The 25,003-nt window shown below is 58.8% G+C and overlaps 2 protein-coding genes across 2 annotated transcripts; both read right to left on the reverse strand.

The window, feature by feature from the left end:
• Positions 1–357: 357 nt before the first annotated feature.
• LOC140845882 (ral guanine nucleotide dissociation stimulator-like) lies at positions 358–4,935 on the reverse strand. Its single transcript, XM_073221043.1, has 8 exons — positions 4,517–4,935; positions 4,040–4,255; positions 3,626–3,729; positions 3,069–3,138; positions 2,274–2,339; positions 1,864–1,932; positions 875–996; positions 358–766 (listed from the first exon to the last, which is right to left on the reverse strand). Exons 1-8 carry the CDS (start codon positions 4,811–4,813, stop codon positions 679–681), a joined length of 1,032 nt encoding a protein of 343 aa, XP_073077144.1. The 5' UTR covers positions 4,814–4,935; the 3' UTR covers positions 358–678.
• A 14,268-nt stretch (positions 4,936–19,203) lies between these two features.
• LOC140845421 (ral-GDS-related protein-like) lies at positions 19,204–25,003 on the reverse strand. The gene is made up of 8 exons (XM_073219496.1): positions 24,792–25,003; positions 24,125–24,648; positions 23,648–23,863; positions 23,234–23,337; positions 22,678–22,747; positions 21,883–21,948; positions 21,473–21,541; positions 19,204–20,605 (listed from the first exon to the last, which is right to left on the reverse strand). Exons 1-8 carry the CDS (start codon positions 24,937–24,939, stop codon positions 20,480–20,482), a joined length of 1,323 nt encoding a protein of 440 aa, XP_073075597.1. The 5' UTR covers positions 24,940–25,003; the 3' UTR covers positions 19,204–20,479.

Genomic DNA, 25,003 nt, shown 5'->3' on the forward strand with positions numbered 1-25,003 from the left:
GTCCAACGGGCCACAAGCAGAGGGGACGACACAGCACAAAGGTGGCCAGGTGCGCCGCAGCTACATATGGGTCCTTGAGGATGCAGCGGCAGCCTGGGGAGCTGCCCCAGTCGGCCAAAGGAGGAGGTGCCAGGGCAGCTGCCCCAGCAGAGGCTCCGGATGAGCAGCGGGAGGAGGAGGAGCAGCAGGCAGACTGGGGTCCTGGGGCGCCAGGTGCCGCCTGCCTGAAGGGGAAGAAGCTCTCCTCCACATGCAGCCAGGACACCAGCAGGGCCGAGGGCCCGATGACAGCAGCTACAGGGCCACGCGGGTGAGCAGAAGAGGCAGGTTATCCCGGGTTCCCCCCATTATCCTGCTTCCACCCCGTCCCCACTGCCCTCTGGGCTCCGGGCCCTGTGCGGAGGGTCCTGTCAATCACCAGCACCCAGGGAGTCCCTGTTACGGGAAGGCTCCTGAGTGTCACCTACTCACGGAGGAGGAAACTGGGTCCCAGAGGGGGCAGGGAACCACCCTTCAGTCTGGCACAACCGATCGGTGAGTGGAGCGGGATTGCAGCCGCACCGGTCTTTAGGACGCCCCCACACCCAGCAGGGCCCAAAGCTTCCCTAAGGCTGGGGAACAGCCCACCCCCTGCCAATTGCCCCAGCCCAGAAACTCACCTGGCCCTGGCCCGTAAGTTTAAATCTTGCGGGACCTGAAGAACTGTAACAGTCCCTTTCTGCCTGCCCTCTGGCCTGGGGGCTCCAGATGGTAGGACAGGCCGTAGCTGCAGGACAGAGGGACACCTGTGAGCCCCTGGAGCCACATGGCAGGGGACCCTTCCCCCAGAGCCTGCCGGCAGCTACAGCCCACACCCCACTCCTGGCAGCCTCACCTCTGGTCCTCACGCAGGAGCTTCACTGTCCGGAAAAAGGACAGGAAGTGCTCCTTGGGCTCCAGGTCATACTGCCTGGCCAGGAACTTGTATGTGAGGATCTCCTCTAGGAAGTCAGTGATCTGGGGCAGAGGAAGGACAGGATGCAGACGAGGAGGGGGTGAGGAGTGGGGCACTGGGGTGGTCCCGGATCTTTGCTCACGGAAACCCACCTTCCTTCCAATGCCATCCAGCCCTGCCTGTTCCCACTGTTGGGTGTCCAGCTCCTCCTCCAGGAATGCGGCCTTGATGCCACCCCATACCCCACCTAACAAAGCCTTTAGTGTCCTGAGCTCTGCGTGTCTTAACTCTCTCAACACACGTTAGACCCAGGGCATGGCCCGGACAAGGTCCTGCCCAGGGGGTCTTGACTACGTCCCTCACCTTTCATGGCTGGGCACTCAACTCTCTCTATTTTATACCATCACCCTGGAAGACAGCAAGGCGGCCAAAGTACATCGGAAACAGCCCCCTGAGCCCAGAATGAGGCCGGAACGTCCCCACCCTTTCTCAAGGTGTAGGACCGCCAGGGCCCTCCAAGGGGCAGGCCTGCCCAGAAACAGCACCTGGGTCTGGCCCGGGCTCGGGGCTACCGAGAAGCGGGAACTGCACTGGGGAGCTGAGGCCTCAGGCGGGAAGGCACTACCAGCCCCCCGATGTGCTTCCTGCCCTGAAGGAGCAGCATCCCTCCCCCAGGGCAGGACCTGATGGGGAGACCAGTCCTGCCCACATGCTGCCCCCTGGAGCCCTCAGCCCCGCCTGCCCTGGGGCCAGGACCGGGCTTTAGGTGGGTCCTTCTGGTATTCCTGTCGAAGAAGCCCAGGTCCTGGGGTGGAGGGGGGGGGACTCAGGAGGGGGGTGGCTGGTGCTGAGAGGTCCGGGCTCATTGAGGGCTCTCTCCTCCCTAAAGCTCACCATCCTGCCCCCCTGAGCCCTGCCGGGTCACTCACGTCCACATGATGTTCCTGTTGTTTCTCTAAGGCGTCGTACAGGATCAGTCCGAGCGGCGGGATCATGCCCTGTGCCACCGGGGTGGGGAGGTGATGAGTCCCCACCTGCCTCAGGGGTGCCCACAGAGCCTCCCCTGAACCCCACACCCGCAGCCCCCAGCTCCCTTGGATCACCCTGTGCGGCCTCCCCCCTTCCCTTCGCCCTGCTCTCCCCTCCCGGGCCCTCCCAGGGCTGGCTTTTGGCCAATCCCAGGCCCTGTGGGCCTGGCACCTGTCCTCCAACTTCCCCCTGTACCCAGCTGCTCTCGCCCTCCTTCTGGTCACACCGGAGCTGGCAGTTCAGAGCTGGTGGGACCAGGAGCAGGTGCAGGGTCACCCCACCGCCATGACCCTGGCCACCCCACTCTCACCTGCTGCTTCGTATCCTGGGATGCCCTGGGGGACTGTGGCCATTGCCTCACCATGGCCCTCGCCTCCTGCAAGGTGCACGACACTCAGGTGCTCCTGCTCCCCTCCCACGTGCCTCCCACAGCCAGACCGTGGTGGATGGATGCCTTGCCCGAGCCCCCTGGCACCTACGCTATCCCCACCTCCAGCAGGCTCTCAGCCCAGAGCGACCCCAGCTCCAGCACACACTCATACTCATTCGGGTCCTCGGGCCATGGCCACCGCCCTGAGAGGGTCAGGGGAGGTCCCTCTGCCTCCCAGGGTGCCCTGAGCACTCACTGTCACCCGGCTATCAGCACGGCTCCCCTCACATGACCAGGGGGGTGCACAAAGCTGAAGCGCGTCTTGTGCTCCCTGGACCCTGCTCACCTGGGAGGCCCCCCCGCCAGGCTGACGGGAACCCTCCATGTGCACATGGGGAGCCCGAGGCCACAGAGGGGCCGTGACAGGCTCAGGGGACCCAGGGGAGAAGCCGACCTTGCTCAGCCACAGGCCCCAACCCTGCTGCTGACGCCATGCCATCCCCAACCCTGACCAGGGGTCTGTCCCCTGGGTCCTCACTGGATGCCAGGCCCGCAGCCAAGTGGAGCCAGGGAGGGAGACAGACGAGGCCCTCATGGGCCTGGGGGACCCTACTTTCCACATCACCTTCCCCCGCTCACCCTACACTCCTTGAGTCTTCCCCAAAGCTGTGCCACAGCGTGGCAGAGGACTTGCCCAAAGAACCCCTCCGTTCCAGACCTCCAGCCCCCATTTACCTTGAGGAGCTGCTTCCCTTTGAGCCCCTTGTTCCTCTTTTTAAGTTTTCTGTAGATCCAGGAGCTCTTCCTACGGGGAGGGGAGAGGAGGAGGTAGATACATGGCCAGCAGGCAGAGAGTCTCGGGGCCGACCCCTTTTCCTGGGGATCCTACAAGGCCCACTAGCCCGCAGGAGGCTTTCCACCATGGCCCTGAGCCCTGGGGAATCCGTGGCCTTTGGAGGGGGCTGCATGTTTCCACCCAGGGCCTCCATTCCCAGTTCTCCCGGGGGCGAATGTGCTTTGGGCCAGGTCGCTGTCCTTGGGGCAGAGACCTCCTGCTGCAGAGCACAAGCTCCAGATCTCCAATGGGCTTCACCCCACACCTGACATTGCAGGAAACTGATTCCTGCAGGGGTACCTGTGGCCTAATCCACAGCGGGCCCCCAAGAGCCCGCCATCCCCGCCCCTAGGCTCTGCCGCCTCCCAGGATGTCCCAGCCCACTGAGGGACACTGCAAGATGTAGGGGTGTCCCTGTCCACTCAGGTGCCCTGGTCCCAGGGACAGGACTACCCACCAGGAAACTTGTCCCCAGGTGCTCTCCAGGCGACGTACAGGAGGGCGCTGCAGGGCGAAGATGATGGCACGGAAGGACTCAAAATTTCTGAGAGCCAGACACTCCTGGGAGGGAAGACAGAGCTGAGAGTGTGGCCGGCTTCTCTGCTCTGGCCCCCCATGAACTCCTGTCCTTAAGGAGACAGACACCCAGGGAGCCCAGCACACCTGGTACCTGCTGAGCAGCCCTCCTGGGTGGAGGACTGTGGCTCAACCCAAGCAAGGGGCCAGGGATGGCTGTCCCACCCCCGGGGTCTGCGAGTCCAGGTCCGCACGCCCCTGGCAGGAGGGCCCAGGGACCATGCAGGGCAGACCGCAGGCACCCATCCTGAGAGCTGGCGAAGGAGGGGACCCCGGGGGCCGTCCCATGACAGACCTTGGCCACCTGGATCCAGAACTCCACCACTCGGGCCCTGTCCTGGGTGGTCGTGCTCGGGCCCCCGAGGCAGGAGGAGATGACCAAATGAAACGTGGTACCAAAGTGCTTGATGACGTTAAGGATGTTGGGGGCCAGGAGCGCAATGGCTTCCCTCAGTGGTTGTCTCTCTACGTAGACCTTGCATTCACCACATTCAACCCTACTGTACAGCTCCTGGGGATGACAAGAGGTGTCATCCAGCTGTGCCCCTGGTGCCCCTGTTCCCAGGCAGGGATCCCTAAGGGCCGGCCCTACTGTCCCCGTGTGGTTAGGGAGGGCTTGGGGGTGAGGAGAGTCTCTCAGGGCACATGGTGAATCCGTGGGGAAGCTGGGACGTGTGCCCAGATCACAGGAGTCCACGTCGGGACGGCAGGTCTGGGGCAGCCCGTGACACAGGGAAGGCCCACCCCTGACCCCGGAGCCCGCTCCGCTCACCGCACACATCAGGGTCAGCTGCTCGGCCACCAGGCGTGGGGCAAACACCAGGATGCCCCGCTTCCTCTTCCTCGGCAAATCCGGGGTGCTCATGGCACAGGGGCTGGTGGGCTCCGGGACCACCTCTGGCTCTGCCAGGCACTGTGCCATTCCTGCAGGTGCCATGGGCCCCGCACCTGAGGACTCACGGGGCTCCAGCTCGCGGCCTGAGACCACTCCTGGGATGTCCCAGGGGCTCGCAGCACAGGGGCTGGTGGGCTCTGGACCTGGACCTGGCTCTGCCACGCCTGGTGCCATTCCACCAAGTGCCCTGGGCCCCAGGCCCGCGGGCTCATGGGGCTCCAGCTCAGGGCCTGGCCCCTGGGCTGAGGCCACTGCTGGGACATCCTCTGGCTCTGCAGGGGCTGAGGCAGGTGACACCTCCCGTCGCTCCAGCACAGGGGTCTCAGGGAGCTCCTGGATGGGCTCTAGGCACGAAGCCGGCCCTCCCCGTGTCTCTGGAGCCAGCTGCTTCTGCCGTGGGTCTGGAGCAGGACACAGAGAAATGGTCACCCCGGGCCTGATTCCCCGTGCCTTACAATGACAGAAGAGCCCTCCCTCACTGTCTTGAAGGGAACCCCAGTCCGGGAAGCCCACCCTACATGGTCCTCTGGCCGCAGACCCTCACCTTCCAGCTCTGCCACCGTGGGCCCCAGGTGCTCCTCCTGGACCAAGTGGTGGAGGACTTGGTCCACCAGGGTGGATGAAAGCTGGCTGGCATCGATGGTACAGGGCACATGCTCGAGCTCCCAGGCAAGGCACCTATCCCGTCCCATCCTGGGGCTGGGGGAAGGCCGGCGGGTGGCAGAGTGAGAAGCCTGGTCTTTCCAGCCACACTGCCCTCCGAGTCCACCCTTGTGTGGGCCTGGCCGCTGTGCACTCCCCTGCCTGTCCAGGCACCTGCCCCTCCCCCTTCCTGACCCTGCGCGTCTGTCCTGGGACCCCATCCTCTCCCATCCTCCCGAATAGGAAGTCCCCAGTCGTCAGCCCGCCCGTGGGATCCCGAAGATGAGTGACCTGCTGGGCTCTGCTGTGCGCCCCCTGCCCCAAGGCCTACACGCCTCCTCCACCCACTTTGTGCACACAGGCAGTGCCCCCTCCTGGCCCAGTGAACGCTCACTTTCTCAGATCCTCCTCTGGCCCCTCGTCATGCCCCCCATTACATGAGGAGGCGGTGAGGGTATCGCCCGTGATGCTTCCCGGCTGTGACCTGCGGATGACGCCTGAAGTGACTGCCCGACTCCACACGGGACGGGGTCCCAGTACTGTGTCTGCTTCCTTCACTCAGTTATGCTAAGTGACCCCAAAGGGTCTGCACAAAGTGGGTGCCGCATACTTATTGTGACTGAAGGTAGTCCTACCCGAACCTTCCCAGGTACCCCTCTGCTGTCCCCAGAGGTCCCTCGTGTGGCCATGATGAGGACAAGGACCGGGCACAGCCACAGGGAATCGTGAGCCTCCATTCCAAAAGGCTGCTTCCCATGTGCTTTTCCAAATGAGCCAGGCTCCAGGCCACTGATGGGTGAGGCCTAAGGCTTTTCATCGGGTACAGAGAAGTAAGCCCCAAAGTGGCCCAGCTTGGCCGGCAGTCCTTTCTGCACTGCCAGGCACCAGGGGAGCCCCTCTAAGCTCCTCCCGTGTTCCCCACGGGCACCCTAACGGGCTGATCGCCAGCCACCCTGCCCGTCAGAGGAGCACGCTGAGGCTCAGACACGTGGGGAAGCTCAAGACACCGCGGGCTGTGGGCAGAGGCCCGTCTGGGCCGAGGAGGGGCTGGATGCTCACCGGGGGAGCCGCTGGCCCGTGGCTGGCTGGTCAGCATCCTTTGCAGAGAGTAGGGGCCAAGAAGCATTCCGGCTGAGGGTTGCCCCTGAAGATGACCTTGCCGTGAACAGCCCCTGCTTCTCTTTCACACGTGTGGGCTGGTCAGCGTCCTCGGGAGGGAGGGTGGCCTCGGGAGCGCTCCGGCTGGTGTCTGGAGCTGGTTCCACGCGTCCCGTGCGCTTTCTCCCCTCCCTCCTCACGCCTGTCCGAGGAACCCTGCGCTTGGGGACCTCAGTCCCATGGGCAGATGGCTCAGGTTCACGCTGAGGGGGGCAGCAGGGAGATAGTCAGTGGGAAACCCAGGAACCACCAGGACAAGGGAGGTTTGCGCTCACCCGAGAGCCCCCAGCCCTCTGGGATGCAAGCAAGGAGAGGCACGGGGTGCCCCCGGGAGCGAGGTTCCAGGCCATCTGGAGTGGGTCTCTTGACCAATCTCATGGGGCAGCCCTGGGAGGGTCCTGGCAGGTTACCAGGCTTGGAATGGGGTCCTGGGGTGTAGGCAGCGTGCCCCAGGTCCAGGGAGATGGAGTAGGTAAATCCATCCATCGGCTCCTCCTCGCTCCCCAGGGTGGAGCTCTTCAAAGCCGTAGCCTGGTAGCGGGGTAGGAGGCACCGGGGGCTGCGTGGACCTCCCCGCAGGGGGCCATGTGGAACCCAACCCTTGTCCCTGAGATCAGGCACACAGGGCCATCTGCCTAGACATCCAGTCCCTGAGGGAAGGAGAGGACACCCCCTGGGCTCAGGATTAACATGTGGGTGGAAGTACCTGGTCCCAACACTCACCTCCATGTCCTGAATGATGAGACCAGAGCTGTGACACTCACCGCTCCCTCCTCCCCAGCCTTCAGTCCCCCCAAGCCCCACGCCCACTGCACACACACAAGGAGCCGGGGGAAAAGGTCAGCCCGGGATGGCTCCCACAGTGGCCTGGCCCTGGAGGGGCCCGCTCTGGGCTGCCCTGTGTTACCTCGGGGCTCCTCGGGAGACACAGACAGAGGCGTTGGAAGTGTTCTCTCAGCCAACGCCCAGAGCGAGCAGGAGGACTCTCCGTCTCGGCTTCCGTGACTCCCAAGCCTTCAGAAGGCTCCGCACAGCAAGACCGCATGTTGCTCTGTCGAGCGCCTCCGGTCAAGTGAGCAGGACTGGGGTCTGCGGCCGCCAGAATCTGGGTTCCGTCCGGGTCACAATTCAGGTTCTACTGGGCGTGTCTTCAGTGACATCACTTCTTCAAGGGTCCATTTCCTGGGCTGCTCCCTGAATTCAGACCACATGCCCGTCTGGGCTGCTGACTGCCCACCCGCCTGGCCCTTGCCATGCATGAGTACACAGATCTCCACCAGAGCCCTCCCCTCGCTCTTTGGCAATGACACCAGGGTCCCAGCTCTGACGAGACAAGAGCTGAGCTCAGGCTGCTTTTTGTCACCAGTTCCCTGTCCTGCTGAAGCCACAGCACCTCCCAGGAGCTCCCCAATGTCCCAACCTGCACAGGGAGGGTCATGCCAGACATTCCTCCCTAGGGACATCCCCAGGGATACATGGATGACACCTCCAGCTCCTGGGGGCTGGTGTCACGTGTGTCTGTCGCACAGACTCAGTGACGGAAGAATGCCAGCCAGGCTTGGCACGGAGCGTGGACCACCACGCAGGTCAGGCCGGGGTCTGGGCCTTGTGATCCTGGGCAAGTCAGTCTCATGCTAGGTCGTTTTCAGGTTTGCACCTTGAAGGGGTGGCAGTGAGAGGAGATCCAGGTGTTGCCATCTCCTGCCTTCCACCTTCCAAAGGTCCAGGCTGCTCTCAAACTAGGTGCTTTTCACACCAATCAGTAAATGGCTCAGAGTAGCACACTGGAAATGAGGTCTATGCTGCCTCTGAAATCCGAGGTGGTCTACCAGGCTGCTGTGCCCTTTGTGTGTGTGTGGAGGGGAGGAGGGCTCAGATACAGCACCTTATTCATCACCTTAGGAGAGCTTGGCATGCCCACACGATAGACTTCTAGAAACTTCTCTAAGATGAAAGGTCCCTGAATTTTTGTTGGATTTATTTCCCACCTTCTGACACGTGACTGTGCTATCAATATGCCTAGATGAGCTGTACTTCCCGATTACTGGGTCCAATCAGCCTAGTACCATCACTGGGATGGGACAGTGTGACATCTTCTGGAAGGAAAAGGAGATGAAGGTTCCTTCTGACTAAATGACAACCTAAGTCTGGAGGTCTGATATGCCTCTGAGACAGTTTTCTCTCCTTGCCGGCTGAAAGCTAACTGCCCTGCTGGTCTTTACTCATAGGAGGAGAACAGTAGCTGCAATTTGAGACACTCCGATTACAGTGATAATCATGCACTGTCATCTCCAAGATTCGTCCGTTTTCTGAGTAGGCCAAGTGAGTGACTTCAATAAGGGTCTGTGGAAATCACCACCCCGACACCTTCCAAGTCCTTGGTGTTAACTCCAGTCTGTAACCTCTCCTGGAAGGCAGTACTGCTTTCAACATGTACTTTGGAGGGAGTTCTAGAGGCTTGTGCTTGACCCGCCACACAGCAGGCACTCCTGGCCGGCACAGTCCCCTGTGGCTAGCAAGGAGGAAGCCGGGAGCTCTGCGTCCCTGGCAGCTCGGCCCTGTGGGCTCTTGACACTGAAGGAGCGGCCCTGCGGGCACTTGGTCGGGGTACGGGGGGTGCTGCTCCTGATACCGAGACCCGCTCCTCGTCCCTGAGGTCAAATCACAAAACACAGTGACAAGGTTTTGAGGAAAGGAAAGAATAGTTTATTGACTTGCTAGCAAATGAGGGAGTGGCAGGCTCCTGCCTTAGAGAACCACCATCCTCCTGACACACAAGCGGCCAGGGCTTTTCAAGGGGAAATGGTAGGAGAGAGGCTGGGGTGCAGACACATGAAGTAGCAGCTTGCAAGGGTCCAAAGCAGACATTCCTGCACCAATTCACTAGCGTTTTGTTTTTCTTTTCTGCTCCTCCTCAGTCCCCTGGGACAGAATGCTTTTTGAGTCCCTTTTTTAGTGAACTTTACTGGCCTTAATTGTCTCTCATCCCGCTCATATCTATTTTTCTGCCTAACACTCCCAAGACTGACCAGCCTCTCTGTAAACATCCCATAGACGTGCTAACAGGCCCTTCAGGTCTACAGTGTGTGTCACCCAGGCAAGAATCCTGGCTATAATTTCCATTTTCTCCACACGATCCTGCTCCTTTCAAGAAAAAGATGGAGGTCCTGGGTCAGCCCTTCGTAAACATAGCTACTTGACCGGTGGTGGCAGGAAGAATTTCTTCTATCCCTGAGGTTCCCTTAGCTGGAGCAAGAAACAGGTTGACATGAGACAGATTAACAGGAGAAAAAGTAACAAAATTTAATTAAGTACATACAGGGAAGCCATACACATCTGTTCCACAGACAGGGTGCGGGTAAAATTGCAATATTTGCAGAATCTCTTGGCCTGGCTTTAGTGCATGTCCCTATCCACAGCGGTTTCCAAGGGCTGGAGAGAAGTAGTCCGTCTCCATCAGTGGGTAATCACGTGGGCGAGCGAGGGCTTCCCTGGACCAGAGAGCTTGGTGGGAGTATTGGCTCTCCTCTACTGCAACAGGAGAGACAGAGAGAGAGAGAGAGAGAGAGAGAGAGAGAGAGAGAGAGAGAGACGCAGGGCGACTCCTTGTAGGCAATAAACGGCCTTTGAACATCATTTCTCCCTTTGCCTGATTTCGCTTTCAAAGGTGTTTTGCCCTGGGATCTCCCCTCCCTGGAGTTAGGCAGGGAGAATGAGGTCTGTGTGTCATCTTGAACCAAGGAGAAGGGGTGAGGGTCTGCGACCTCAAAGGGAAAGGGAAGTAATTCACACGAATATAAAACAGAAAACGTCTGATAAAATACTTGATGAGACACAGAAACAATGAGGGGGCAGAACGGGGAATTTTAACAGACTAAAATGATACCGGGGTTCTTGTTCCCAGAGTCAGAGAATGAACTTTGCAAACACTGATCAAGGTAGGAAAGAAAGCCAGGTAGGCTTTTATCTAGGGAGAAAGTGGGAGAAAAGAGCTCCTGGGGCATGCAGGGGGCGGGGGGGACAAGAGAGCCCGCGCCCGCCGCCCCCTCCCACCCGCTCACCGCGGGTGCCCCCCCCTCGCCCAGCCCCTTCCCCGCCCCACCGTGACCACCTGCGGCTGCCGGGCCTCGTCCCCCAGCCCCACAGGCGTCCGGGGGCTGGGGGTGGCGGTGGGCACACCCGCCTTCAGCCTGGCATCCCCGCCCAGAGGCAGGGCCAACCCGCGGGCAGGCCGGCGGGTCCCCCACCCCGCAGGCAGGCCGTGGGCTCCCTCCGCAGCGCGGGAGCCCCTAAGCCCTGCGCTCCGATCACCTCCACTCGCCCCCACCCGCCGGCCAGCGCCGGCCTTAGACCCCCCGTCCCCGGGCCCGGGCTGCGCTCCCGGAGGCAGCGCTTTTCCCCTCCTGGCCACGGTAGGGAGGTAGGGCAGGCCCGGCCCCACAGGAGGGGACCACCGTCCGTGGGCCCCTGGTCGCGCCCGTCGTCCAAGGGTGGTGTCCGTGGCCTCGTGCCCCGCCCCCCCACCCGGGCACGGAGCGGGCCGAACGCCCCAGGCCACCGGCGGCCCTGGGCACCCTGCTGCCGCGCGTCCCGCGCTGCTCTCCCGCAACAGCAGGTGCGCTCTGCATGTGCCGGGGCGCCCGCGCCGAAGACACGCAGAGGCAGAGGAACCGGGCCGCGCGCTCACACCCATCTCCATGCATAATGATGAAAGTATAAACTCACCAAGAAGATATATTAATGCACCTACTAAAAGCATCCCAAAATGCTAACAGAAAGAAAAGAAAAACTAATATAACTAAACGGAAAGCACAGACAAGTCCATCAATCTACTTGGATATGTCAACACTTTTTTTCTCAGTAACTGATAGGACAAGTAGATAAAAAACAGCAAAGATGCAGAAAAACTGAATGGTATCCACCAACTAGATCTAGGTAACACTAATAGAACATTCCACTCCACAACAACAGAATTTTCAGGAGCATATAACATATTGATCACATAGGTCACAAAACTGAACTAAATTTCAAAGAATTGAAGTCATACAAAATATGTTTGTTCTCTGACCTCTGACCGTAGTGCATTAAATCACAGATCCGTAATAGAAAGATATTTAGAAAATCCCCAATCCCTTGAAAATTAAATAACTTAATAACAGGTGAGTTATTTACAATAGCCAAGAAAAGGAAGCAACCTAAATGTCCCTCAGTAGATAGATGGATAAGGGAAGATGTGGTGCATGTATACAATGGAATATTATTCAGCCATAGGAAGAAAATGAATCCTACCATTTGCAACACCATGGACGGAGCTAGAGGGTATTACGCTCAGTGAAATAAGCCAGGCGGAGAAAGACAAGCACCGAATGATTTCACTCGTGTGGAGCATAAGAACAAAGCAAAAACTGAAGGAACAGAACAGCCGCAGACGCACAGAACCCAAGAGTGGACTGACAGTTACCAGAGGGAAAGGGACTCGGGAGGGTAGGTGGGGAGGGAGGGAGGGACAAGGGGAATGAGGGGCAGCAGGATCAGCGCACAGAAGGCAGGGGGGGGCGCGGGGAGGGCGGTACAACACGGAGACGACAAGTAGTGACTCTACAGCGTCTCACTACGCGGATCGTCAGTGACTGTAATGGGGTGTGTGGGGGGGACTGGATAATGGGGGGAATCTAGTAACCACATTGTTGCTCATGTGATTGCGTATTAAGGACACCTAAATAAATTAATTTAAAAAAAACTGACGCGTGGGACGTCTCATGAGAAATTAGAAAGTATATCGAAGAAAGTGACAGCCCGCGCCTGACGGCCCTCGCGGCCAGTGAGCGCGCAGGTCGCCCGCAGGCCCGCCTCCGACTGACGGCACTCGTGGCCAGTAAGCAAGGCGGCGCCGCGGAGCAGGCAGCCATTGGGCGAGCGCGCGGAACCAGTGAGCCCGGCGGCTGCCGAGTAGCTGCAGGCGCCGCCGCCGCCACATTCAAGAGTCGGTGGCCTCGCGAGCGCCCTAGGCAGAGGCAGCTCCCGCGGCTCCGTCCATGCTCCGGGCCGCCGTCCCGTCCGCACAGCGGGCCCCGCGGACACCGCGTGAGGGTGGACACGCGCTGTGCTCGGCTGCGCCTTCCTCCCGGCGGACCTGCGGCCGAGCGTCCCGGGCGGGCCCCGCTTCAGGGGTGAAGGCGACAGCGACGGCTCTGCGGGCCGGAAGGTACGTGTCCGCGCGGCGCGGCGGGGCCCGGACGGGGCGCGGGGACCTGTGCCTCCGCCTGCGGGCGCGGGAAGCCGGTGAGGGGGCGGCGCGGGTCCCGAGGGCCCGGAGCGGCCGACGCGGGTGGTGGGCCCGGCCGGGGGCCGCGCCGCCGCCCTGCCGCCGCCGCTCGGGACGGGGGTCCGGGGGCCGCGTAGGCGGGAGGCCGGAGGGTGTCCTGCCGCGTGTGGAGGTCCTCGGCGGCGGCCTCGAGGGCGAGGGGCGGGCGAGCTGAGGGGTCAGGCGGGACCCGCGGCGGGGCGGCGGGGGGAGAGGCCTCCGGAGGCCGCGCCTTCGGAATTAGAAGTGTTTTCCCGAGGTGCCTGTCGTCCTTGCCGTTGGGGATTCCCGATTCAGTTTCCTTGCCGGTCCCTGGTCTGTTCAGGTTTTGTTTCTTCCTGGGTCAGCCGTGGGAGGTTCAAGGGTACCTTCCTTACTATCTAAGAATCTATCTTAACTCAGTTAAGTATGCTATTACAAACAATCTAAGGGAGGCTGTTTTTTTAATTTTCCCTCCTCATTCTTTATATATTAGGTGTCATATTCTGTACTCTTTGTCTATCCCCTTTTGTTACCTCTAGTGACAGCTATTTAATGTTAGGAACACTTCCATCTGTAGCAGTCCCTCGAAAATACACTGTAGAGATGGTTGGTGGGAGCTAAATTCTCTCAGCTTTTGCTTATCTAGAAATTGTTTAATCCCTCCTTCAAATTTAAACGATAATCTTTTTTTCCAATTTTTTATGAAGTTGTTATTATTATTATTTTTTGGTATCAAGCTTCAGTTACATGAGCAACATTATGTTTACTAGACTCCCCCCATCATCAAGTCCCCCCCACATACCCAATTACAGTCAGTGTCCATCAGCGTAGTAAGATGCTATAGAATCCCTACTTGTCTTCTCTGTGTTGTACAGTACAGCCCTCCCTGTGGCCCCCCTATATTATGTCTGCTAATAGTAATGCCCCTTTTCTTCCACTGATCCCTCCCCTCCCACCCATCCTCCCCAGTCCCTTTCCCTTTGGTAACTGTTAGTCCATTCTTGGGTTCTGTGAGTCTGCTGCTGTTTTGTTCCTTCAGGTTTTTTTTTCATTGGTGTTATACTCCACAGATGAGTGAAATCATTTGGTACTTGTCTTTCTCTGCCTGGCTTATTTCACTGAGCATAATACCCTCTAGCTCCATCTATGTTGTTGCAAATGGTAGGATTTTCTTCTTCTTCTGGCTGAATAATATTCCACTGTGTATATGTACCACATCTTCTTTATCCATTCATCTACTGAGGGACACTTAGGTTGCTTCCATTTCTTGGATATTGTAAATTCTGCTGCGATAAACAGGGGTGCATATGTCTTTTTCAAACTGGGCTGCTGCATTGTTAGGGTAAATTCCTAGGAGTGGAATTCCGGGGTCAATGGTATTTCTATTTGGAGATTTTTCAGGAACCTCCATACTGCTTTCCACATGGTTGAACTAATTTACATTCCCACCAGCTGTGTAAGACAGTTCCCCTTTCTCCACATCCTCGCCAACATTTGTTGTTTGTCTTTGGGATAGTGGTCATCCTTCCTGGTATGAGGCGATGTATCATTGTGGTTTTAATTTGCATCTCTCTGATGATTAGCAATGTGGGCACCTTTTCATGTGCCTGTAGGCCGTCTGAATTTCTTCTTTGGAGAAGTGTCTGTTCTAATCCTGTGCCCATTTTTTAAATGGATTATTTGCTTTTTGTCTGTTGAGGTTCGTGAGCTCTTTATATACTTTGGATGTCAACCCTTTATCGGATCTGTCATTTATGAACATATTGTCCCATACTGTTGGATGTCTTTTTGTTCTGTTGATGGTGTCCTCTGCTGTACAGAAGCTTTTCAGCTTGATATAGTCCCACTTGTTCATTTTTGCTTTTGTTTCTCTTGCCTGAGGAGATATGTTCATGAAGAAGTTGCTCCTGTTTCTGTCCAGGAGATTTTGTCCTATGTTTTTTTCTAAGAGTTTTATGGTTTCATGACTTACATTCAGGTCTTTGACCCATTTTGACTTTCCTTTTGTGTGTGGGGTTAGACAATGATCCAGTTTCAGTCTCTTACATGTAGCTGTCCAGTTCTGCCAACACCAGCTGTTGAAGAGGCTGTCATTTCCCCATTATAAACCCATGGCTCCTTTATCGTCTATTAATTGACCGTATATGTTTGGGTTAATATCTGGACTCTCTATTGTGTTCCACTGGTCTGTGGGTCTGTTCTTGTGCCAGTACCAAATTGTCTTGATTACTGTGTCTTTGTAGTAGATCTTGACTTTTTATGAAGATCTACTAAGATCTGAAGTTTGGAAGTGACATCCCCCTGGCTTTATTCTTCCTTCTCAGGATTGCTTTGGCTATTCGGGGTCTTTTGTGTTTCCCTATGAAGTTCAGAAGGATTGATTCTGGTTCATTGAAGAATGCTGTTGGTATTTTGATAGGGTTTGCATTTGAATCTGTAGATTGCCTTAGGTAGGATTACCATTTTGACAATATTAATTCTTCCTAGGTTACTCACAAGTATCCCAAACCTAAAGTCTTCCAAACTTAGTCCATTATCTTCCTCTGCCCACAACTTTCTTACCAGTATCGGTACCTGTTCCCCAGCCATCCCAGGAAGAAACCCGGGAGACGGCTGCGCCTTCCATCCTGCACATAGCGAGTCAGGCCCGGTTCCAATGACGTTGTTCTTTCTCACGTCTGTGTCTCCTCTCAGTTCTCACCACCACACTGGGTTTCCAAGCCCTCACCGTCTCTCACCTAAGCTGTGCAGTGGCTTCCTACTTGACACCCAATCCTTCAGTGCCTCCCACTTAAATTCTTTCCCCTCACTACTGTAGATGACCTACCTATAAGAACGTGATCATATTTCGCTGCTCAAAATCCTTCTCTGACCCTGTATTGCATATGAGATAGAGTCTGCACTTCTTAATAAGGTGCACGGGGCTCTTTGGCACCTTCTGCTTGTCCCTTCTCTAGGGTAAAAATAGCAAACTAAGAATATAGGCATTCTTCAGTGAGATCAGTTAAAAGTCCAAAAAGCCAGGAGTAACTGGCCTGGAATGCTTGAGTATTCCCCAGATAAAGGAAGGTCTCTCGGCATACCCTTGTCTTTATTGTGTTTAGTAAATCACATCATGGTAAGACTCACTTAGCCTGCTAAGAGGCCCAGCTTATTTTTTTACCTTTACCTGTATGCGGTTTTTCCTCCTCCATCCCCTAATCAAGTAATTTGCGGACTGGACAGTTCACTTAGCAAGCTAGCCCAGCCATAAACAGCAGAGTAAAGACAGGAAAGATTCTATCTTAAAGCTAAGATTGCATTTGAAAACCCAGGAAGTGAAGAAGTAAGAATTTTAATGTCCTGCCAATGGGTTTCAACACTGGGTAAGTTTGCTATGGATTCAATGTGACCAAAGAAATGACAGTAAAATGTTCTTGGGGTGAAAGGGTTATACCCAACTTTATTTCCACTGTGGCAGGTCAGTCCCTAACATCCCACCCAATCAGAGCGAATCTGCATGCAGCAAGCGGGTCTCTGCCTCTGGGCCTCCCTGCCTACACAGCCATCCCACACAGCCATCCTCTGGGCCTCTGACCTCAGCGCTGCCACCGCTCCAGCCTCTGCTCTGCTCTCCTGCAGCCTCGCAGCTGTGTCACCGTGTCACCCAGAGCACTGGGTGGGAGCTCTTTTATATAGAGTCAGTAGCAACCTATTGCCCACATGAGTGGTGAGCTAGCTGACTAGGCCCAGGTGAGAATCCTGGCCACAGGAACTTTCATTTTATCCACACTTAGCACAGTCTTTAGCGAACATACAGTAACTCAGCCGACCTTGGAGGCAGGGAGGGCAGTCTTAACTGATATGCTCCTCAACCAGGAAGCTGCTCTCCTGGAGGGAATCCTAGCAGTGCATTTCTTGTGTTAAGCTAATTTTGCAGAATTACCCAGAGGACTGATAAGAAACTTCACGTCTCATCTTGAGACCACTTAACAGGTCCACACCCCTAGCCCTTTGTCACATTCCTGAAAAAATCCTTCCAAGGGGCAACCCCCACCCTTTCAATGCGCCTCTCTCTGAGGTAGCCCACACTCCCCTCTCTCTGAGTGTGCACTTTCTCTCCGTAAATAAAACTTTTACTCTACTTCACTGCTGTGTCTCTGCGTTTCAGTTCTTTGCTGCAGCGGCGGGGACAAGAACCGAGAAAAATGCACAACGCCCTCCTAACAGGAGTCCCAGCCCAGGGGAGGGGTGGGGGAAGGAGAAGGCTGGGAGGGCGGGGGGAGAGGGGTGCGAGCATGGGATCAGAGAGCTTGGGGAGTGTGGAAGGGAAGCCTGGAGGAGGAACTAGGAGGGAATGGCAGCTGGGGAGGGAAGCCGCGGAGCCTCGGTGCTGGTGAGGCAGGGACCGTGGGTGCAGACAGAGCAGGGTGAGGGCCTCCGGAATAAAACCCCTACTGAAACTCCATATTAGACAAGTAAGCAAAGTCAGTCACATTCATTCTCTAAAGTAATATAAGCATTCTTGTGTGGGATTAATTAAAACCAAAAATCCAGGAGTAACTTGGCCTGAAATGTTTGAATATCCCCCACGTAAGAAAAGACCGCAGCATAGCCCATGTCTTCATTGTGTCAATTAAAGGAGGTTATTGTAAAATGTACCGTAGCCTGATAAAAGGCCCAGCTTATTTTCTTTAACTTTACCCAGATGCTGCTTTTCTTCCTCTAGCCCTATTCAAATGATACGCAATGTAGGCAAGTAATACTGGCAAGTAAGCAAAATAATCTGGAAGACTGATAAGAAATTTAGTGTCTCTTCAAAGATAAGCATTCGGGGACCCTTTAGCAGGTCTGCATCCCTGGCTCTTTGTCTCTCACCTGCCTATAAATCCCCTAGACAGCGCATCACCCCGGGGCTATCTTGTCCCCTCCGGGCAGGGGCAAGCCAGGAGCTCTGTCCTCTGCTTTCTCTCTAAATAAAAGCCTCGCACATGCTCTCCTACCTTGAGTGTTTGCAAAGTTCATTCTCTGAGCCTGTGAACAAGAACTCCATCATCAGCTTCTCTGAAGAGCCCGAAGACGGGGAGCCCCCAGAGCCTGTGCCTGGGTGCAGAGTAGCGCACCAGAGGCCAGAGGGCCCTGCCACCTCCCTAGCACACGCCGGGTGGGGAAGGTGCGCTGCAGCCCACAGCCGTGTGAGCCTGGTGGCCCAGCACCAGCAGCCCAGGCTGTGTTGTGCTTGGAGCCCCTGCACACACTGGGAGAGGACGGACCGCTGACCCAGTGAGCACCCAGCAGGCCCAGGGCTGCTGCTTTATTTCGGGGCCCAGAAGCTCTTCTGTGTCAGGTTGAGGCTGGTGGGCCATGCGGATGACAGGTCTGACTTGTGCCACAGCCCTGCCAGGGGCCCGTGTGCCCTCCTCCTGCCCAAACCTACCTCCCTATGTGGCCCGGGAGCCTGAGGTCGTCCCTTGGGACCACCGTGTAGGCAGATGGCTCTGAGGGTGCTGTGGGCAGGGCCAGGGGAAGGAGGGCAGGGTGGCCTGGGTGTCCCGATTTTACCTCCTGTCACCTGGTCACCTGAGGCTGTCAGGAGGGCCCACGTCTGCTTCCCCAGTCCCAATCTGGGGCTCCACCTGCAGCATAAGGCCTGGAGACTCTCCATCCTGGAGCCCCCCAAGGGGGTGTTTGTGCTGATCCTGGAGCTCCCCTCCAGGCCAGGCCTCCCCTCCTGGGAGGGTGAACACATCCTGAGAGTCCTGGGGGAGCGTGTGGGGAGAATCAGAGCCAAGTGCCTCCGCTCAGCCTCCCAAGCCTTTTGTCGCAGACGTGAGGCCTCTCAGCCAGGACCCAGGAGCGGGACACCAGGGGCCTCACACCAGCCTGGCCTGGGGATGGGCGGCTGAGGGGCACCATGGGGGAGGACTGGGAACCCGGGAGCTTTGGGGGGTGCTCTGAGGTGTGAAGCGTGGAGAAAGTGGGCTCAGACAAAGCCCCCCCAGTGGAAGGCATGCACCTCTTGGAGGTGCTTTGAGAGACCAAGTTCAAAGTTTTTCGCAAACGAATTTTCTGGAATGTGTGGAGCAGCTGTGCCTGATTAGATGGGACAGTGCTACACTGGCGCCCTGCAGCCCTGGGATCTACTTGGGTACATCTGCCGTGGTGTTCAAGACTTGAAAAGACACCCTGGGGCTTCTAATCAACAAGTTTCGGTGTCTGATCATAATCTATAGGTGACAGGAAACAAGGTTCAGTTTCTGTTTGAACAGCCCTCCCCAGTGTTGCCGAGGTGTGCCACCCTCGGGCTTAGAGCACCCCGCTCTTCCTCAGCACCTTACGGGGGGAGGACAGAGGATGGAGGACAACCTGGCGGAGGTCAGGGCCCCCCTGCATCAGAGAGTTTGAGGGCTGGGGTGGGGTGGGCTGGGGCACACGAAGTCCGCAGGAGGGGCAGAGCTTTGAGAAGAAAGAGCAGTGTGGTGGCAATCCGTTCAGCATTTATTACATTCTGCACAAGTATGACCCCAACCCCCAGGAACCATAAACCTCAGAGACAACACCCAGACCACACTGCGCCTGGGGAGGCTATTTCTCAGGGATGAGGGGAGGAAGTTGTACAGGGGGCTCCCCTGTAAGCAAGCCCCGGGACCCTGCAACAGTCGGGCACCCCTGCATCCTCGGATGCCTCCGCTGGGCATCAGGAGGCCGTGGTCCCACGCAGCACTGCACCGTGTCTATGTCCATCCCGGGAAAGGCCGGGCCTGGTGAGGACAGCGCCCACCTATTCGTGGAACCCTGTGGCTACGACTCGGTGGATGACGGCACCCAGGCAGGAGTTGGTGTCACGGCGGGACGCCACCTGCACGAAGGGGAACATCCTCCACACGGTGGGGCAGCTCGCCTCTGTCCAACGGGCCACAAGCAGAGGGGACGACACAGCACAAAGGTGGCCAGGTGCGCCGCAGCTACATATGGGTCCTTGAGGATGCAGCGGCAGCCTGGGGAGCTGCCCGAGTCGGCCGACGGAGGAGGTGCCAGAGCAGCTGCCCCGGCAGAGGCTCCGGATGAGCAGCGGGAGGAGGAGGAGCAGCAGGCAGACTGGGGCCCTGGGGCGCCGGGTGCCGCCTGCCCGAAGGGGAAGAAGCCCTCCTCCACATGCAGCCAGGACACCAGCAGGGCCGAGGGCCCGATGACAGCAGCTACAGGGCCACGCGGGTGAGCAGAAGAGGCAGGTTATCCCGGGTTCCCCCCATTATCCTGCTTCCACCCCGTCCCCACTGCCCTCTGGGCTCTGGGCCCTGTGCGGAGGGTCCTGTCAATCACCAGCACCCAGGGAGTCCCTGTTACGGGAAGGCTCCTGAGTGTCACCTACTCACGGAGGAGGAAACTGGGTCCCAGAGGGGGCAGGGAACCACCCTTCAGTCTGGCACAACCGATCGGTGAGTGGAGCGGGATTGCAGCCGCACCGGTCTTTAGGACGCCCCCACACCCAGCAGGGCCCAAAGCTTCCCTAAGGCTGGGGAACAGCCCACCCCCTGCCAATTGCCCCAGCCCAGAAACTCACCTGGCCCTGGCCCGTAAGTTTAAATCTTGCGGGACCTGAAGAACTGTAACAGTCCCTTTCTGCCTGCCCTCTGGCCTGGGGGCTCCAGGTGGTAGGACAGGCCGTAGCTGCAGGACAGAGGGACACCTGTGAGCCCCTGGAGCCACATGGCAGGGGACCCTTCCCCCAGAGCCTGCCGGCAGCTACAGCCCACACCCCACTCCTGGCAGCCTCACCTCTGGTCCTCACGCAGGAGCTTCACTGTCCGGAAAAAGGACAGGAAGTGCTCCTTGGGCTCCAGGTCATACTGCCTGGCCAGGAACTTGTATGTGAGGATCTCCTCTAGGAAGTCAGTGATCTGGGGCAGAGGAAGGACAGGATGCAGACGAGGAGGGGGTGAGGAGTGGGGCACTGGGGTGGTCCCGGATCTTTGCTCACGGAAACCCACCTTCCTTCCAATGCCATCCAGCCCTGCCTGTTCCCACTGTTGGGTGTCCAGCTCCTCCTCCAGGAATGCGGCCTTGATGCCACCCCATCCCCCACCTAACAAAGCCTTTAGTGTCCTGAGCTCTGCGTGTCTTAACTCTCTCAACACACGTTAGACCCAGGGCATGGCCCGGACAAGGTCCTGCCCAGGGGGTCTTGACTACGTCCCTCACCTTTCATGGCTGGGCACTCAACTCTCTCTATTTTATACCATCACCCTGGAAGACAGCAAGGCAGCCAAAGTACATCGGAAACAGCCCCCTGAGCCCAGAATGAGGCCGGAACGTCCCCACCCTTTCTCAAGGTGTAGGACCGCCAGGGCCCTCCAAGGGGCAGGCCTGCCCAGAAACAGCACCTGGGTCTGGCCCAGGCTCGGGGCTACCGAGAAGCGGGAACTGCACTGGGGAGCTGAGGCCTCAGGCGGTAAGGCACTACCAGCCCCCCGATGTGCTTCCTGCCCTGAAGGAGCAGCATCCCTCCCCCAGGGCAGGACCTGATGGGGAGACCAGTCCTGCCCACATGCTGCCCCCTGGAGCCCTCAGCCCCGCCTGCCCTGGGGCCAGGACCGGGCTTTAGGTGGGTCCTTCTGGTATTCCTGTCGAAGAAGGCCAGGTCCTGGGGTGGAGCGGGGGGGACTCAGGATGGGGGTGGCTGGTGCTGAGAGGTCCGGGCTCATTGAGGGCTCTCTCCTCCCTAAAGCTCACCATCCTGCCCCCCTGAGCCCTGCCGGGTCACTCACGTCCACATGATGTTCCTGTTGTTTCTCTAAGGCGTCGTACAGGATCAGTCCGAGCGGCGGGATCATGCCCTGTGCCACCGGGGTGGGGAGGTGATGAGTCCCCACCTGCCTCAGGGGCGCCCACAGAGCCTCCCCTGAACCCCACACCCGCAGCCCCCAGCTCCCTTGGATCACCCTGTGCGGCCTCCCCCCTTCCCTTCGCCCTGCTCTCCCCTCCCGGGCCCTCCCAGGGCTGGCTTTTGGCCAATCCCAGGCCCTGTGGGCCTGGCACCTGTCCTCCAACTTCCCCCTGTACCCAGCTGCTCTCGCCCTCCTTCTGGTCACACCGGAGCTGGCAGTTCAGAGCTGGTGGGACCAGGAGCAGGTGCAGGGTCACCCCACCGCCATGACCCTGGCCACCCCACTCTCACCTGCTGCTTCGTATCCTGGGATGCCCTGGGGGACTGTGGCCATTGCCTCACCATGGCCCTCGCCTCCTGCAAGGTGCACGACACTCAGGTGCTCCTGCTCCCCTCCCACGTGCCTCCCACAGCCAGACCGTGGTGGATGGATGCCTTGCCCGAGCCCCCTGGCACCTACGCTATCCCCACCTCCAGCAGGCTCTCAGCCCAGAGCGACCCCAGCTCCAGCACACACTCATACTCATTCGGGTCCTCGGGCCATGGCCACCGCCCTGAGAGGGTCAGGGGAGGTCCCTCTGCCTCCCAGGGTGCCCTGAGCACTCACTGTCACCCGGCTATCAGCACGGCTCCCCTCACATGACCAGGGGGGTGCACAAAGCTGAAGCGCGTCTTGTGCTCCCTGGACCCTGCTCACCTGGGAGGCCCCCCCGCCAGGCTGACGGGAACCCTCCATGTGCACATGGGGAGCCCGAGGCCACAGAGGGGCCGTGACAGGCTCAGGGGACCCAGGGGAGAAGCCGACCTTGCTCAGCCACAGGCCCCAACCCTGCTGCTGACGCCATGCCATCCCCAACCCTGACCAGGGGTCTGTCCCCTGGGTCCTCACTGGATGCCAGGCCCGCAGCCAAGTGGAGCCAGGGAGGGAGACAGACGAGGCCCTCATGGGCCTGGGGGACCCTACTTTCCACATCACCTTCCCCCGCTCACCCTACACTCCTTGAGTCTTCCCCAAAGCTGTGCCACAGCGTGGCAGAGGACTTGCCCAAAGAACCCCTCCGTTCCAGACCTCCAGCCCCCATTTACCTTGAGGAGCTGCTTCCCTTTGAGCCCCTTGTTCCTCTTTTTAAGTTTTCTGTAGATCCAGGAGCTCTTCCTACGGGGAGGGGAGAGGAGGAGGTAGATACATGGCCAGCAGGCAGAGAGTCTCGGGGCCGACCCCTTTTCCTGGGGATCCTACAAGGCCCACTAGCCCGCAGGAGGCTTTCCACCATGGCCCTGAGCCCTGGGGAATCCGTGGCCTTTGGAGGGGGCTGCATGTTTCCACCCAGGGCCTCCATTCCCAGTTCTCCCGGGGGCGAATGTGCTTTGGGCCAGGTCGCTGTCCTTGGGGCAGAGACCTCCTGCTGCAGAGCACAAGCTCCAGATCTCCAATGGGCTTCACCCCACACCTGACATTGCAGGAAACTGATTCCTGCAGGGGTACCCGTGGCCTAATCCACAGCGGGCCCCAAGAGCCCACCATCCCCGCCCCTAGGCTCTGCCGCCTCCCAGGATGTCCCAGCCCACTGAGGGACACTGCAAGATGTAGGGGTGTCCCTGTCCACTCAGGTGCCCTGGTCCCAGGGACAGGACTACCCACCAGGAAACTTGTCCCCAGGTGCTCTCCAGGCGACGTACAGGAGGGCGCTGCAGGGCGAAGATGATGGCACGGAAGGACTCAAAATTTCTGAGAGCCAGACACTCCTGGGAGGGAAGACAGAGCTGAGAGTGTGGCCGGCTTCTCTGCTCTGGCCCCCCATGAACTCCTGTCCTTAAGGAGACAGACACCCAGGGAGCCCAGCACACCTGGTACCTGCTGAGCAGCCCTCCTGGGTGGAGGACTGTGGCTCAACCCAAGCAAGGGGCCAGGGATGGCTGTCCCACCCCCGGGGTCTGCGAGTCCAGGTCCGCACGCCCCTGGCAGGAGGGCCCAGGGACCATGCAGGGCAGACCGCAGGCACCCATCCTGAGAGCTGGCGAAGGAGGGGACCCCGGGGGCCGTCCCATGACAGACCTTGGCCACCTGGATCCAGAACTCCACCACTCGGGCCCTGTCCTGGGTGGTCGTGCTCGGGCCCCCGAGGCAGGAGGAGATGACCAAATGAAACGTGGTACCAAAGTGCTTGATGACGTTAAGGATGTTGGGGGCCAGGAGCGCAATGGCTTCCCTCAGTGGTTGTCTCTCTACGTAGACCTTGCATTCACCACATTCAACCCTACTGTACAGCTCCTGGGGATGACAAGAGGTGTCATCCAGCTGTGCCCCTGGTGCCCCTGTTCCCAGGCAGGGATCCCTAAGGGCCGGCCCTACTGTCCCCGTGTGGTTAGGGAGGGCTTGGGGGTGAGGAGAGTCTCTCAGGGCACATGGTGAATCCGTGGGGAAGCTGGGACGTGTGCCCAGATCACAGGAGTCCACGTCGGGACGGCAGGTCTGGGGCAGCCCGTGACACAGGGAAGGCCCACCCCTGACCCCGGAGCCCGCTCCGCTCACCGCACACATCAGGGTCAGCTGCTCGGCCACCAGGCGTGGGGCAAACACCAGGATGCCCCGCTTCCTCTTCCTCGGCAAATCCGGGGTGCTCATGGCACAGGGGCTGGTGGGCTCTGGGACCACCTCTGGCTCTGCCAGGCACTGTGCCATTCCTGCAGGTGCCATGGGCCCCGCACCTGAGGACTCACGGGGCTCCAGCTCGCGGCCTGAGACCACTCCTGGGATGTCCCAGGGGCTCGCAGCACAGGGGCTGGTGGGCTCTGGACCTGGACCTGGCTCTGCCACGCCTGGTGCCATTCCACCAAGTGCCCTGGGCCCCAGGCCCGCGGGCTCATGGGGCTCCAGCTCAGGGCCTGGCCCCTGGGCTGAGGCCACTGCTGGGACATCCTCTGGCTCTGCAGGGGCTGAGGCAGGTGACACCTCCCGTCGCTCCAGCACAGGGGTCTCGGGGACCTCCTGGACGGGCTCTAGGCACGAAGCCGGCCCTCCCCGTGTCTCTGGAGCCAGCTGCTTCTGCCGTGGGTCTGGAGCAGGACACAGAGAAATGGTCACCCCGGGCCTGATTCCCCGTACCTTACAATGACAGAAGAGCCCTCCCTCACTGTCTTGAAGGGAACCCCAGTCCGGGAAGCCCACCCTACATGGTCCTCTGGCCGCAGACCCTCACCTTCCAGCTCTGCCACCGTGGGCCCCAGGTGCTCCTCCTGGACCAAGTGGTGGAGGACTTGGTCCACCAGGGTGGATGAAAGCTGGCTGGCATCGATGGTACAGGGCACATGCTCGAGCTCCCAGGCAAGGCACCTATCCCGTCCCATCCTGGGGCTGGGGGAAGGCCGGCGGGTGGCAGAGTGAGAAGCCTGGTCTTTCCAGCCACACTGC

This window comes from Manis javanica, chromosome 13, assembly GCF_040802235.1.
Source record: "Manis javanica isolate MJ-LG chromosome 13, MJ_LKY, whole genome shotgun sequence".
Lineage (NCBI taxonomy): Eukaryota > Metazoa > Chordata > Mammalia > Pholidota > Manidae > Manis > Manis javanica.

Excerpts from the sequence above, each read along its gene's own strand:
- LOC140845882 (XM_073221043.1), bottom strand. The coding sequence starts at position 4,813 with ATGGCACCAGGCGTGGCAGAGCCAGGTCCAGGTCCAGAGCCCACCAGC. Across the intron at positions 3,730-4,039 it reads TCTGGATCCAGGTGGCCAAG|GAGTGTCTGGCTCTCAGAAA; the intron begins GTCTGTCATGGG and ends CTTCCCTCCCAG. Across the intron at positions 3,139-3,625 it reads ACCTGGGGACAAGTTTCCTG|GAAGAGCTCCTGGATCTACA; the intron begins GTGGGTAGTCCT and ends CCCTCCCCGTAG.
- LOC140845421 (XM_073219496.1), bottom strand. The coding sequence starts at position 24,939 with ATGGGACGGGATAGGTGCCTTGCCTGGGAGCTCGAGCATGTGCCCTGT. Across the intron at positions 23,864-24,124 it reads AGCTGACCCTGATGTGTGCG|GAGCTGTACAGTAGGGTTGA; the intron begins GTGAGCGGAGCG and ends TGTCATCCCCAG. Across the intron at positions 22,748-23,233 it reads ACCTGGGGACAAGTTTCCTG|GAAGAGCTCCTGGATCTACA; the intron begins GTGGGTAGTCCT and ends CCCTCCCCGTAG.